At 51.2% G+C, this 16,057-nt stretch overlaps 1 protein-coding gene across 1 annotated transcript in view; it reads left to right on the forward strand.

Annotated features, from left to right (window-relative positions):
* The window catches only part of LOC133351415 (androglobin-like), a 120,537-nt gene that overhangs the window by 44,312 nt on the left and 60,168 nt on the right, over nucleotides 1–16,057 (forward strand). The window contains exons 5-6 of the mRNA XM_061566615.1: nucleotides 205–276; nucleotides 11,667–11,894. Coding sequence (XP_061422599.1) covers nucleotides 205–276; nucleotides 11,667–11,894 — 300 coding nt within the window. The remainder of the gene's footprint in view (nucleotides 1–204; nucleotides 277–11,666; nucleotides 11,895–16,057) is intronic.

A 16,057-nucleotide genomic window follows, 5' to 3' on the forward strand; every position in this document is an offset into this window, starting at 1 on the left:
TTTAGTTTGTTGTCCTTCCCCCCGCACCTCCGATTAGCACGGCTGGCTACGTATGGTGCGAAAGAAGTTCAACATGTTGATACGGGAAGCACACGTTCCTTGGCACGGGCGGGGGGAACGAGGGCGTCAAGTGAGCGAGGAAAGGCAGGGGAAAAGCAATATCCACGCGGCGGTGAAGAGGGTGCCATTTATTATCTCTCACAGGTCCCAGTGGTGGTGGAGGATGTGACGGGATTTGATCTGCTAACTCCCAACACACATCTCCTGCACAGCGAGGTGAGAATTAAAGAAAGTTATTCCTCCGGCTTTGCCCAGTTCGTTTCCTGCAGGGAACCTGCGTGCTTCTATTTATTTTGTCTGTCTCTTGAACAGCCGCGTGTCTCCAACGTGTGGGTACCGCGAGCGTGCGTGTTTGTGTGCGTGCGTGGGGAGCGGTGGCACGGTGGTTAGCACACTGCGCTTAAAACCACGGCGACCCGAATATTTGAAACCGTCCTTAGGTCGACGCGCGAGGCTTACGTCTGGTGCGGTGCGTAAATATAATCGTCCCGAGTTCGATTCCCGCTCAAGGTCAACGCCAGTGACGATTACCTGAACCATTTCTTCCTGGGCCTCCCCTAGGTCGACTCAACTGAGTGCCTGGTGCGTTGTGTAAACATTGACACTGGAGAGACAAAGGCGGCCGGGTGTGGTGCTGGCAACCCACCACCTCGTGTGCTGTGCCGGTCTTCATAGGTACCCGCTAACAGCACTTGCCCCAAACAGTCTGTTGAGGATACATAGGACACCTTTGTATGTGTGTATAACACCTATAGCTGCCAGTCACCAATAAGAGGCGGTGGCATTACCATGGCGCTGCCGGTTGGTAACGCTGTGGTGGTGGTGATGCTTGCCGGTCGGTAACGCTGTGGTGGTTGTGAGCAGTGCCATTGCTGGGCGTTCGTTACTGATTGGGTGCAACCCTCATAGCACTGCCCACAGCCACCACAGTGGCCAACTGGGGCTCTGGAAGTGTGCAGGGGGCTGGTGACAACTTCACCTGCAACTCAAATGCCACGAAAATTTGGAGAAAAACTATGTGTGTGTGCATACACACAAAAACAAAAACAAAGATCCTCTATATAGCCTTAACAGAACTGTTGGGGTAAGGCCTTTTTGTGTGCACCTATGAAGGCCGGCACGGCACACGAGGGGGTGGGTGGCCAGAACCACACTCGACCGCCTTTGTCTCCCCAGTGGCGATGTCCACACACCCCGCCAGGTACTTATTTGAGGCTGAGTCGACCTAGGGAAGGCCCGGACCGGTTCAGATAATTGCCACTGGTGTTGGCCGCACTGCTTGCTCCGCTGTACTCTTCACTCCGCTCATCATCGCACGAACCGGCCCTTGCCGCATGATCGTCCACGCGGCACCGTGGTGGCCATGTGTATCCCGCTTGCGTCTCCCGCTTGCATCGCCTCTTGCATCGCGCGCTTGTGTCGCCCGCTTGCGTCTCCGCTGCCTGGGGGGCATCCCCTCCCCCCCATCCCACCTCCCCACTCTGTGAGCCGTGGCCGGAGCAGAGGACCGTGAGCTGCAGATTTGTCCGTCCAGATTAAGTGCTCGCAACTGGTGCCGCTGCGCCGTTGCCGCTCGCGCGAGCTTTCTCCCGGTGATGCCGAAATGCGGCGCACGTCCCATTGTTTTTTTAAACTCTTTCCAGCGACTCTACCGAGTGAGCTCGATGGCGTCCAATGCATTGCGTTTCGAGTTTCGAGTTGAGTGTGTTTAACGAGGGGAGGACTCAAGGGACCCAGGATGGGGGTCTCGTTTTGCAAGAGGAGCGATCTGAATTTCAAAAGCACTATTTTTATTTTACCAGGTAAGGCCCACTGAGCTATCCGGATCTTTTTTTCAGAAGCAACCTGGCCACAAATGGTAGCTCAACCAAGTGGCTGATCATGTGTGAATGTATAGCAGCCAATACTCTGAACGCGTGTTGATTCTAAATGTGGGTTGGGATTGAACCCACGACTTCCTGTATAGCAGGCGAGGTAGTTAACATCTCCTAGCCACCGTGATGATGATGAGAGCGAGACGCAAACTCAAAATATACAGCAGGCATCATCAGGGTCGAGATCGAACCCACGACCTCCTGTATAGCAGGCGAGGTAGTTAACATCTCGCTACCTTGGCGCCCCTGGTTGGTGACGCAGCACTAGCGGTAGCACGTTCGCCGCTTGTTGAAGAGGGTTCGCGGTTCGAATCCGGCAAGCCGCCCTGGTTAATCCTGCCGTGCGTATCGACCGTACAAATACACACTCTGCGTCTGCTTCACAGTGCGTTGACGCTTTCAACCCGAGTCGGAAAGCGACGCCACACCTCAAGCTCTCGAGCCGACGGTTGTTTCTCCTCCCACATTTGCGCAGGCCGCTCAAGATGACGCGGTCACGCTTTACCCGCCATGACAGCGCCAGGTCGTTCCGTAATGTGCGTCCATTCATTCCGAGCCTCACGTTAGCGGCGCCAGCTCCTCGCGCGCACGTGCGCACGCCCACACGCCCCTCCTGTGCTCCTCGCCAAACGCCGCGACGTCTCATTATCCGCAGTTGCTTCCGTCTCCCCCACGGAGCGGCGAGCCCTTCGCGATTGTGTACCAGGGGTCCTGTTTTTTTGTTTTTTTTTTCCTCCGAATATTTTCCCCAAGTCACTGTTGGACTTGCGCTGGGTTACACGTGACTTAGAAGGCACAGCCCCACAAGGAGATGTATACTGGATGTGGTGGGCCGAGTACAGAAGCATTTTCCGAGTCGCTGCTAGACTGGAGTAGGTGGTGCGTGACTATTAGTAGCCACGGCTCATAGGGTGATGTTTGCTGAATGTGATGTTTTGTGTACAGACACATCTTCTGGGTTGTCGACTGAGACAGACCCGGCTGCAATTAATCCCTGGATATTACTCTTACTCTCTGGCCTCTCTGTACGTGCAACGAAGAAGGGCCATTGCTCAAGACGTCGTCTCGGGTGTACTTGTTCCGTTAGGCCAACGATGTTATTGACGAATGTGTTGGGTTCCATTGGTAGTTGTGCTTGGGCACTGCTGCAACTGCAGCAGCCAGTAGCAGCAGCAACAGCAGCAACAGCAGCATCAGCATCGCCGATTCGTTTGTTTAACACGGATATCGAGCGATTCTAGATTTGAAGTTTTCGTGACTGCAATGATTCATACTCTTAGTTCTTTCCGTAAAGTCACGTCGGTAAAAAATGAAATTAAAATGAATAAAAAATAAAAACAATAAAATCACGACGTTCCGGAGGCAACACAAGCCTCCGTCTTCAGGTGAAACTGTCACAGCAAAAAAAAACGTCGTGATTTTATTGTTTTAATTTTTTTATTAATTTTAATTTCGCGATGTCGTGTCGTTCCCGGGCGAGTGGTCACTTCGGTGTGTGGAGTGAAGAGGGGGATGGGGGAGATGCACGCTGGCGGAGAGAGGAGCGATTGGATCATATGAAACACAGGCGCAAGTCAGAGAGAGAGAGACTTCACATTGACTGTGAAGCAGGGTAAGTGGGCTTGGGCGGGTCACGCCGCTTACTCTATACAAGAGAGGCAGACAATCATAGACGGTGGTTTAAAGGGAACGTCTTGAGCCCGGACTGTGGGTCTCCGTGGGAGTCCACGGGTCAATTTTGCTTGTCCGTGTACGTATGCACGTGTGTATGTTGAACTTCTTTCGTACCGTGCATAGCCCACCGTGCTAATGGGAGTTGTGTGGCAAGGACAACAAACTAACAACTAGATACAATGCAATACAGTGTGCATTGTATATACACACCCACAAACGTTACGTATACTATCGACAGGACCGCGTCTCAAGGCTCTGTTCAGAACCAGTGGACATATTTAACGCATTGACACCATCAGTCGTGGGCAGAGAGAAACAGAACAAAAATTTAAACAGGAAGATTTTGAAATTGGGCTTGAACAGGGACAGGGAGTCGGCAGCACGGATGTCTGTGGGAAGGGAGTTCCAGACAATGGGGGGCGTGCAGGTGAATTGGTGTTGTTGACTACCTCGCTTGGTATGCAGGAGGTCGTGGGTTCTATGCCAACCCTGATACCTGCTGTATATTTGGAGTTTGCGGTGTCTCTCTCCCAGTGGTCGCGTGGATATTTCTGCGGAGCCTCCGGGTTTTCCCCTAAACATTTAGAATCAACGTCATGCTTTTAAGAGTATTTGGCTGCCATACATTTCCACGTGACAAGATAAGCCACTTCGTTGAGCTATCATTTGTGGCCAGGTCGCTTCTGAAAAAGAGCTATAGAGCTAGGCCTCAGCAAGGTAAGGTAATTGTCGACCATGCCAAAGGGTAAGGTCAAGGGTAGGGTAAAGGTAGCGCGAAGTATTATCTGGTAAATACCCTGTTTACCGCTCGCTAATAGCTCCATGGCGCAGTCCGTGGCCTCCATTTGACATTGGAATCATTGATGTCGGACCAGATGGAGACGGACCACGTTCTTGAGGTAGAGGATGAGATCCAGGATGCCAGCAACGGCATTTCCGGTGTCGCTGCGAACAGCAATCGAAAGAGGCAGCGGCATGCGTTCCCGTGGGAGCACACGCACGATAGGATGGAGGGTGATCCCCGTGTGCTGCAAGGAAAGTGGCAGTGCGTGCACTGCTGCAAGTGGTTTTCCTCCGACGCGAACGCGTCGGGGTGGAAAGCCCACCTCAAGAAGCACAACGTGCTCGCCCCAGGCAGGCGATCCAGCAATCCCAGATCGCCTCCTGGTAAAATTTGAGAACGCTGTGGTCGATTTTGTTATCCAAGGTGCAATCTCTTTGCGAGCCGCCTGTCAGCGACAAGTTCAAGACCTTGGTCAACACGTTGACGCAGGGATACGAGGGCCCGTCGACCCGCACCGTCATTCGCAGGATTGTCGAGCTTCACGCCATCATGCTGCCGCCCATCGTCGGGGCGTTCTTCTCCAACCTGGACGTCGCCATCTCGCTCACCAACGACGGGTGGTCGAACCGCACCCTGAAAGGATTTTGGATGGTCACGGTGCACTGCATCGACGCCAAATCTGGTGCGTCGAAATCCATGCTGCTGACGATCCTCGATGTGCAGTCCGGAAGGGTTGTCGGCAAGCGCATTGGGGCCGCTCTGTTTGAGCACCTCCAAAAGCCTCGGGCACAATGTCTCGACCAAGCTGTTCGCTGTCACCAGCGACAATGGCTCCGATGCGATCGGCGCTGTCAAGACGTTGTTCGCCCTGGTCAACGCGGACGCCGGATATGAGCAGTTGCGGGCTTGCCATCATATTCGCTGCACGGATCATTCGGTCCAGATCAGCGTCGTTCAACTTCTTAAACTGATCAAGTCGACCAACACCGAACTGAGCGAGGCGCTCGTCAATATCAGGCGCAGCAAGGTCGTCCGGCAGTCGTACCGCCGCGAGGCCGAGATCGCCAAGTTCGCCAGCAAGGAGCCGACGCACCAGGACTCGCTGACCAGGTGGCATTCGACGTTTGACATGGGCGACGACGCCATCAAGAAGCGTGTACCATTGGATATTATCATGGCGCGCTTCCAGGATGTGATCGGCGTCGGTGCTTTCTCTGAACTGCAGTGGGCAAACATCGAGGGCCATGACAGCATTCCTGCGAATGCCACGCCAGGTCATGACCTCGTTGTCGGCAGACTGCAAGTCAACATTGGATCTCGTGCCGGTGACGATGGAGCACCTGATCCGTCATTGCGATTGTGGTGAAGCCGCTCTTAGAGCGATCGATGATTCCTTGACCGCGACGGGTTGAAGGCCGAGTTGGTGCGGTACCGCGACTTCCTGGTTCAGGAACCCGCCATTGTGGCATCCTACTTGAATCCACAGCTGCCGAAAACGTCAGACCAAGACGAGCCGGCTACACTGAAGGCCACGATCCGCTCTGTGCTGCAGCATCGCTACTCGTAAGTGCTCGCGATCCCGCCGACGGCAGCCGCTGCCCATATGGAGGAGGGGTCGCTGTTCAGCACCCTGTTCAGCAACGTCGGCAACTCCAATGACGACGGCGATGAAGACGATCGTTTTATGAGCATGGGCGTCACGACCGCCAGCGCCTTCATTGACGTAATGCGGTGGTGATCTCTCCGCAAAGAGCTGCTCCCCGCCCACTACAAGATGGCCTGCGACTACTTGGGAGCGCCGGCGACGTCAACTCCCTGCGAACGCGCGAATAGCGGAGCCGGGCGCGAGTTCACGTGCAGTTCGCCAGTCGCTCTTCATCCAGTCCATGTGCTTGCACTCGTGGATCGTGGCCGGCTGCCTGAAGGTGCCGTCTAACCGGGCCGGAGCAGCGCAGGATCTTATTGCCCCCGCCGTTCGTCTGAGGACGACGGCAATGACGAACTTGATCAGGTTGTTGATGAGATCGTCATCGACCAAGACGATTGAGACGAGGAGGTTTTGGAGGACGGTGTCGTCGACAGCCTCAACTGCCCGATTCGAGAGTATTCTATACGAATCAAGCGCTCTACCTCGCATTTACCTGTTATAAACCTTGTTCATGTGTAGTAGTACCCCGGTAATTACCCTGTAATCGGGTTATTTGTATGGGGTAAGGGTAAAAGGTAGGTTCGTTGCTTTATACCTATTACCTTACCTGCTAAAGGGTAAAAGGTAAGGGTAGAGTGATTGTATTGTGGTAAGGTAAAAGGTAGGGAAAAGGTAGCCTCGTTGTTTTAACTTTTTACCTTACCCTGCCTTACCTTGAGCGACCTCCAGGTGAGCAAAAGTTGACTTTAGGGGGGCAGGGGAGGTGTGTGTGGGGGGGAGAGGCTCCGTCAGCAGACCTTGGAGTGAATCGTTGGCCACCTCTTACGATTCCGTTGCGTTTAGCGCCGCTTTTTAAATCCGATTTGTATTGCGATTTTTCCTTTTTACTCGGCACATTCGTTAGCGGCATCCCTTCTTCCCCCTCCCCCCACGCCCGCCCACCCGCCGCTTCAGCGCTCACCCGCCAGAAACGACGACGTCTCATTAGTGGCGCCGTGTCGTTTGCTTACACGGGTTTTCAAAATCTCGCAACCCAAGATGCCTCGCGTAACAAAAAAATATATTAAAGACAGCTTCCTTTTGTCGTGCCCCGAGAATTAATTAAGAGCACATTTTTCAGAATTTCTCTTTGGTCGGTGACGCTTCATAGAGCCTGGGATGAGCTGGCGCCTCTTCTGCAATTGACGTCCGGTCTCCATTAATTGGTCTTGCATGCACAATATAATGCATGCCGCTCCTACGCATGATTATCATGCACAGCATCCCAGCGCCCCCTTTACATTGACAAAAAAAACAAAACTCCGTCAATTATTTAAACCATTGGGTCGATCGTTCCAGCTCAAGGATCAACCGATGTTACAAAATAGGTTCTTACATTTGATTTGACACATTTGGCTGTGCCTGTGTCGTTCCTCATATGACGACAGCCTGTTCGCCCGCCCGCTCGCCCGCCCGCCCGCTCGCTCATTTACTCGCTCGCCCACCCACCCAATCAATCATCCACCCACTCATTCACCCACCCACCCACCCAATCACCCAATTACCCACTCATCCGCTTACCCACCCACCTATCACCCCACCTACCCACCCACCTATCACCCCACCTACCCACCCACCTATCACCCCACCTACCCACCCACCTATCACCCCACCTACCCACCCACCTATCACCCCACCTACCCACCACCTATCACCCCACCTACCCACCCACCTATCACCCCACCTACCCACCCACCTATCACCCCACCTACCCACCCACCTATCACCCCACCTACCCACCCACCTATCACCCCACCTACCCACCCACCTATCACCCCACCTACCCACCCACCTATCACCCCACCTACCCACCCACCTATCACCCCACCTACCCACCCACCTATCACCCCACCTACCCAGCCAGCCAGCCAGGAAAGCCCCGAGTCAGTAGAGGTAAAGTGATGCCCCCTACTCTTTGGTTCTTTCGGTAAAGTCACGTAGGTATAAACTAAAATAATCCAGCAGTCGAACTGCTGAACCAGCGGTTCCACTGCTGGATTAGATTTTTTCCGCCTGAGGACGACCGCTTGTGTTGCGATCGAAGCGTGTGGGACGTGTGTGGATGTATGTGTGTAATGTGGTGGTGGGGGGGGGGGGGGGTGCCACGATTACTGTGGAAGAGATGATCCAATAGGAACGAAACTTTGGTACAAAGTTGCGTTTCTCTCAGGGACCTACCCTCTGTTTGCCCACTTCAGCAATTGTTTCTTGCTGTGGTTGTCCCACCTGATGACGGGCGCTTGTGTGTTGCGCCCAAAACGTCGTGATTTAATTAATTTTATTTTATACCTACGTGACTTTACCGAAAGAACCAAAGAGTATGGATTCCTGCAGTCACGAAAGCTTCAAATCAAGATTGCTGCCCCCTATTTGTCTGTACGAGAGGTCATTCGAAATGATCTCAAGTAGTTTTGTGATATACACTTCAACAGGATGTTTTCCAACATGGGGATGGAGCGGGGGGGGGGGGTGGGGGGGGCGGCCCTATGAGATTTTCCGAATGAACGTGACATTGACGCCGACATCACGGTCAGAAATAGCAGTGGGCAGGGAAAATCACCCATGTGGATGGGTTATGTAACTGTCTCCAACTTGCGTTTGTCCTCATAAGGCACATTTTTAAAACTATTAGCATTACAGAAGCCAATGGGTAGCGTTCAGACCAAAACGCTTAAGCCATTTTGCATGTTTGCAATTAGTCCTTTTTTTCATCGTTCATGTCTCTAGGTTTTGGGAAACCTTTTGGATCAATGCCGCCGGTTTTCTCTCTGCTGAGTCTCTAAGAGCAATGCGACTTTACACAAAAGTTTTAGTTCGTTATTCGATCATCTGCACGAGAGTTACCGTGACATTGACGGACGGATGGACGGACGGACGGAAGAACGGATGGAGCAGACGGAGTCAATGCATTGACACTTTTAACCTTGGCCTGGGAAGCGTACATTTTTTTTTTAAATCAACAGAAAGAGGACTCCTCTCGCGAGGGGTGTGCCAGATAAACAGGTGCGCCCGGCGCCAGAGGGGGCCGGCGCTATTAACCGCGGGAACTTGGGGTGCCCCTGCCTGCACAGATGGGGTCCGGTGACGCAGACAGCCAGTCCTTGCCGGATGTCCCAGCTCTCCGCTGGTGTCCGCCCCGTGCCGCCGCAAGGTTTGCCAACTCTTAGGTGCGACCCCAGACGGATATCTTGACGCTACCTTAAGGGGGCGGTGGGTGGGCGCGGGTGGGTGGAATAACAACAATAATAATTCAGTTTCATATCGCGTCATTCATGCAATCGCATTTCACACCGTACAATGATTACGTACATAATCATATCGAGGGCAAATAGCAATTTCGTAAATGTATTGTCTGGAGCCATGGTAGCGTAACCTGTGGCCTGGTCCGTAAGGCCACGTGGGAGTTGTTGAGGATCTGATTATTATTTTTCCACGAACACCCCACGATAGTCGGTGAGAACGACGTGAAGGGTCGGGCGCGGCCCTGCGGGTTCAGAAAGTAGATTTAACAACGCAACGGAGGTGGTGCAGCGTCGCGTGCACAAACACAGCTGTTAGCCTTGGCCAGACCTCCACCTCAGTGGGAACTGTATGCGTGGTCGTGTTGTTTTTGTTTACAACCACCCACTCAAGGGGTTGAGAAGATTTGGCTCATCGAAACAGGCAGCAGCGGTGAAGTAAGGACACACCTGTAGACCGGTTTCATCCTCGTTAGTCGTCCATGTTCACTGCTGCCATACGTCTTTGTTGGCATAATCACATTTTCTTAATTCTGTGAGCTGGCGATCTAAGTGACAAAGCGGCCACACGTTCAGTTCCTTTGAGCTGGTGGTCTGGATAAGGCTGAGCGCTTTGCACATGCGACCAGTGCACTTGTTTGTATGCAGCCCGTGCGAGTGTCCCCGTAGGCGAGTGAGTTTTCCCATCGTTCGCAGATTCGAATTGGGGTCCAGGAAAGGTTGAGAAGCACTGGTCTAGAGCAGTGTCGTATTATAATTATTATTGCGCAACTGATGAGAAAAAAACCTGGGACTTTGAATCTCCCTGGGGGAAGGCTCACAGATTTCCCCAGGACAGCTGCTGCCTGTACAAGAGAATGACCCTCGGAAAACCAGCGCAGGTGGCAACCGTTTGTGCCGAGAGGACGGACCGCATGGTTCAAGAGTCGTAGCTGCTCAGTGCGCGGTGGGTGATGCCGCTGATGTTAGCCGTGGTCGGGAATCGAACTCAGGGCATCGAGGTCGTCGTTCTTATCCAGTCTGCCACCTCTTCCTCCCACCCCAAAGACAAAGATCCCCCGTATAGTCTTTAACAGACTGTTGGGGCAAGTTCTGTTAGCGAACACCTATGAATGCCGGCATGGCACACGAGGGGGAGGGTGGGCCAGCACCACGCCCGGCCGCCTTTGTCTCCCCAGTGGCGATGTTTACACACCGCACCAGGTCCTAATGTATGGCTGAGTCGACCTAGAGGAGGCCCAGGACCGGTTCACATAATCGCGAGTGTTTATTGGTCGTGAGCGGGAATTGAACTCGGGTCGCCGCGTTCGTAGCACAGCGCCGCGCTAACCACTAACATTCCCACTCCCCACATTGTGCACCCCCACACACACACGCGAAACACCGTACACAACACACGCAGTACACGCAGTACACATGAAACACACACGGTGTACATGCACCACTCGCGCAGACACAGCACACACAGAACACAACACACGCAGCGCACGCAGTACACACGTTAAACACACCCACCACTCAAGCTCCTGCCCTTTGGAAGTGAAGTTTAATTTCTTCTCAGAGTTAGTGGCCTTGCCATTCCATGTCTCATGACACTCGAGTGGATGGATTTACATCGGCAGTCAACATCTAGCTGCCCTGCTTTGCGCCCGTGAGTAGCGTCTGTGCGCGATGTCCGTGCACCGCACTCCCCGTGGCCTGGGTTCAACTCCCAGTCATCGAGCGAGTCATCGATCGATGAGCATCGTTCCTTAAGCTCATGATACACGAAGCACACCGTGTGTCCAGGAGTCGATGTTTTTCACCTCGTAAATGTCACGTGTTGGGTGGAGCGGTGGTGAAAGTGGTCAGCGTGCTGCGATATTAACTCGGCGACCCGTGTTTCGCTTCCCGGCCACGGCTGACATCAGTGGCAAGTAATGTCAGTACTGGTCCCGACCTACACCCCCCTTGCACTGCCCCTCCCCCCCTTCATTAACCCCCACTGACCAGAATGGTGAAGTATGGTCACAAACCCACAAGGCTGGCATGGTGTGGTGAGCACTTCATCCGTAAGTGGATTTACAATTGCTGGATTCTGTGTTTTTCAAGATGGTGTGTATATCACTGATGGTGACCATGATGTTGATGACAATGGCGCTGACGATAAAGACGACGTCGACGATGCTGTTGATGATAACGAAGCCTCCGAACATGTTCGCCGGGTGTATGCCTTTTGTCGGACACACCGCTCCCCATCACATGCTACGGCAGCCTCAACAGTCCCTCGCCTAACCATCGCGTCGCCCCTTCACGGCCGTTAACCCCGACACTCCGCGCTCGTCTGCCGCTGTCGCGGTTTCGCTCAGCTGATGCGCAGCGTGATCAGCGACGTCACGTCGCTTTGGCGTGCGACCCGATCGGGCGGAGGTGCCGCGGCCGACGATCCCGCGGGGGGCTCAGGTGGCGGGGGGCACCCCGGTCAGCGGCCGTGGAACCCCTGGGAGCACGTCTACTCGCTCTGCAAGGCTGGCCGGGCTCCGCACGTGCCGCAGTTCAACGGTTACGGGAAATACGTCGTGCGTCTCTACTGGATGGTAAGGGCGGCACGGAATCGGGGGGCACCGTCGCCGCGGAGAGATTGCCGAGCCTTTTTAAATCCTTTATATTAAGTTCACTTGCTTGCTTGCTTACGACCGTGCAAATCTTTCGGTCGTTTTTTAACCCACTTACCGTGATCCAATCGAGCTGACATTTTGTACACAGACTCGTTGTGCGTGACAATTAATGTTCGTGAAATTTTTTTTTCCAAAATTTTACACTTTTTAGGACAAAAAATATTATATTTAATTACCAATTGCTTAATGCTGCCATGCAATCATCTGACCCATAGGTGGCAGCCATCTCAAGCCAGAGGACGAGAGGACTCTAGCCGCCACGCATATAAAGATTTAGAGTGAAAAACTTTGTTTTTACAGGTTATCTTATTGTTGCCTGTGCCGACCTCGCCCGCCGCCCTTGGGCAGGGGAGCAGTCGTAGTTGGAGTCGGTTCCCGGGAAAAGGGGCAGCAGTGAGGGTCACGTGGCGGCTGGGAAAAGAGCAAGGGATGGCGGAAGGGGGCATGGCTCGTGAGGGAAGGAGGGGTGGTGCTGGGCTGGAAGGGTAGGAGGAGGAGAGGGAACGACCGGGGCTAAGATGTCGAGGGATGATCAGAGGGTGGTGACGATGATCAGAATCAGAAGCTTTGTTTACCTTGGAGAAATCCGATGAGCTATGAAGCTCGTTATCACAGATGTCCAGTCGGGGTGGGTCAGAAAATGACAATGACATCAATATAATAATAAAAAAACATTGGCGTGTCAAACTATATGAAAAGTAAACAAATCACTAGAAACAAACAAATGAACTAAAACTAAAGCCTACTGAGCTCTATGAGATCTCTTTTACCAGTAGCAAAATATAGTAGTAGGTTTTTACCCTTTTAAACTGGTACAAAACTGACACCATTATTCATGTTTGCACCATTATTCAAGGCATCGTGTTTGCAAACACGATGCCTTGAATAAAGGTGTCAGTTTTGTACCAGTTTAAAAGGGTAAAAACCTACTACTATATTTTGCCACTGGTAAAAGAGATCTCATAGAGTAAATGCTTACCCCGAGCTCTCAATACTCTGATATTGCACTGTGTTTGAGTTGTACGCCTTCTGGTGTCATCTGGTCCAACACCAATGGGACTAGGCTCTAAAGAAAGCCGTCTCGGGTGTGGACCAATCAACTTCAAGGACAGTGCATATCATTATCAGAGTTGTTTCTTTTTGTTTGCGTTTTGACTGCTTGTGTTGTGGTTATTGCAAACATGATGCCTTGAATAAAGGTGTCAGTTTTGTACCAGTTTAAAAGGGTAAAAACCTACTACTATACCCCACTGAGCTGTTAGTGATAGCTCAACGAAGTGACTTATCATCATCACGTGGGGGGAAGAGAGGGAGAGTACAGAAGGAGCCAGCGAACAGGAACAGCAGTGAGCTGTATGGAGGAGCAGCATCCATTTCCACATTAGGGCAGCAACACAGATGTTACCGCTTCATCCGCCCTATATCTCAGAGATAAGTAGCAAAATAAATGAGCAGACAATTGGCCTCCTTCCCACATCCCTTCTTTTTTTTACACGCTTTTATTTAAATCATTATGTCTGTTGTTGTTGTCGTTGTTGTCGTATCCTCAAATCTTGTAACTTAATTTTAACCCACTTCCCAATGTGGTATCGACTGCAAACTTGGTATACTTATGTCATACTGATGACAATACTATATTCTATCATAACAATTTAAAATATATTTTTAAACCATCTTTTTTATATGTCAAGTTTCGGCTTGGGTCTAAGTGTCCACGCTCAACTGACGTTGGCTGTAAATCACCACGGTCCCTTACGTTATGGCAAGCTTCGGGGCCACTTCCTGGAGTAGTGGAGTTTTTTTCCATTACGAGTACGGTACATTTCATTAAAGCGTGTTTTAAAAAATTTATTTTTAAATATTACTTATTACAAATCCCATCAGCCACACATCATTGCTTGTTTGGAGAGGTCAGCGCTAACCTTGAGCACTGGAGAAGACTGCTAAGTCGACCAGGACTTTGCCGACTCAATATTCCAATCGGAATGTTCAGATTCCACGGGAAAGTGACCACAGCCCCAGGTATTCATTAAGGATGACGATTAGTCAGTCAATCAATCAACCAATCAATCGGTCAGCCAGTAGTTCAGTCAGGGCATCAATCATCCAATCAATTGGTCAATTAGTGAGTCAATTTGTCAGTCAATAAACCATCCAACCATTCAATGTCTTGTGTTCGTCCACATGAAATACCATTTAGCCTTGGTTATCCACACAAGGAAAGAACATCTACCCCTATTTTTCGATTTAAAGCATTCGTGGCTGCAGGGATTCATCTTCTTGGTTCTTTCGGTAAAGTCACGTAGAAGTTAAATAGTAAAATAATTAAAATAAAACATAATAAAATAAAATTCTCACGTTTCGGCAGCGTCCCAATGAGGGACGCTGTCTTTCCGACAGCCCTGTTCTTCACCTGAGGACGGCTGCTTGCGTTGTGTTATTTTTATTATTTAATAAATTTTTTCTTTATTATTTTATTATTTCCCTTCTACATGACTTTGCCGAAAGAACCAAGAAGATGAGCTACCCCTATTCCTGCCATTACAGCCTTCAGTGCGGGTCATTTCCAGGAGTCAGATGTTGGCACCTGGTGCCAGAGGGTCTTTAACGTCCACTTCCACGAGGGAGGTGGCCTGGTGGCTCCGAGGTCAGACCGGCAGAGGTCGCAACCGGGTACCCGATACCCGTACCCTACCTGATACCCGGCTACCCGTACCCGGCCGGGTACGGGTACGGCTACCCGTTTGCGACCCTGGTGCGGCCGGGTACGGGTACGGGTAAGGAATCAAAACCCGTTTGCGAACTCTGCAGAGCGCTGAGTTGACACCGCTGAGACCTTTGGGTTCCAACCCGGATGGCAGCCGCCCGACCCTGATTACAGCACATTCTCAATTGCAGCGAGCGAGTTGATGGTGTCAGCCCGGCCACCAACGACTCACACAGAACCCATAGACTTACACAGAGACCCATACATTTGCATAGAGATGCATAGGCTAATACAGACCCACGTCGAGATTAATATAGACTAAGGTCTCAAGTATAGTGCGTTCATGGTCTCAGCTCGTTCACTAATGAGACCATTAGACTCACAGAGAGACCCACATTGCTACGTAGACTGAGTTGTGATTAAACTGTTATCAAGTGCAGTAATTTTATGTTCTCAGTCCAGCCAATGCCCATATTTATGGTCCATAAATATATTTAGAAAGTGTTTAGAAATACAACAACTTCACCCATTTATAATCATAGAAAAAAGGCAACAAAATTGGAACAATATTGATTTGAAGCTTTCGTGACTGCAGGAATCCATACTCTTTGGCTCTTTCGGTAAAGTCACGTAGGTAGAAAAACTAAATTGGAACAGCTACACTGCGTCTGCGCGGCATGGACGCGCACGCTTTCTCCAGCGTTATTCACGTCGCGAATGTTTAATGGACGTTCGAGTGAAGACAATAAAGGCACCCGGTTATAATACGAAATAACAACGAACAAGGCCGAGGATTGTACAAGACGGGCAACTTCCCGGTTGAAAGCATGACTGTTCTGTGAGTCACGTGTGACGCACGTCGTGTGTGCACGTGCACACAGGCTATCGGGGTGGAGAGGGATCTTTGTCCGTGTGTACATGTGCGCGTGTGCCTAAACACACGTGGGTAATTTTCGATTTAAAGCTTTCGTGACTGCAGGGATTCATCTTCTTGGTTCTTTCGGTAAAGTCACGTAGAATGGAAACAATAAAAATACTAAAATAAAACATAATAAAATAATTCTCCCGACGTTTCGGCCACAACGCAAGCAGCCGTCATCAGGTGAAGACCAGGTCTGTCGGGGAGACAGCGGTCTTCACCTGATGACGGCTGCTTGCGTTGTGGCCGAAACGTCGTGAGAATTATTTTATTATGTTTTATTTTTATTATTTTATTACTTCCCTTCTACGTGACTTTACCGAAACAACCAAGAAGATGAATCCCTGCAGTCACGAAAGCTTTAAATCGAAATGTTTTATTTTATTATTTTTATTGTTTCCATTCTACGTGACTTTACCAAAAGAACGAAGAAGACAGTGGGCAACCTGCGCTCGA

Source organism: Lethenteron reissneri, chromosome 5, assembly GCF_015708825.2.
Source record: "Lethenteron reissneri isolate LAM-NWPU_2019-01 chromosome 5, ASM1570882v1, whole genome shotgun sequence".
Taxonomy (NCBI): domain Eukaryota; kingdom Metazoa; phylum Chordata; class Hyperoartia; order Petromyzontiformes; family Petromyzontidae; genus Lethenteron; species Lethenteron reissneri.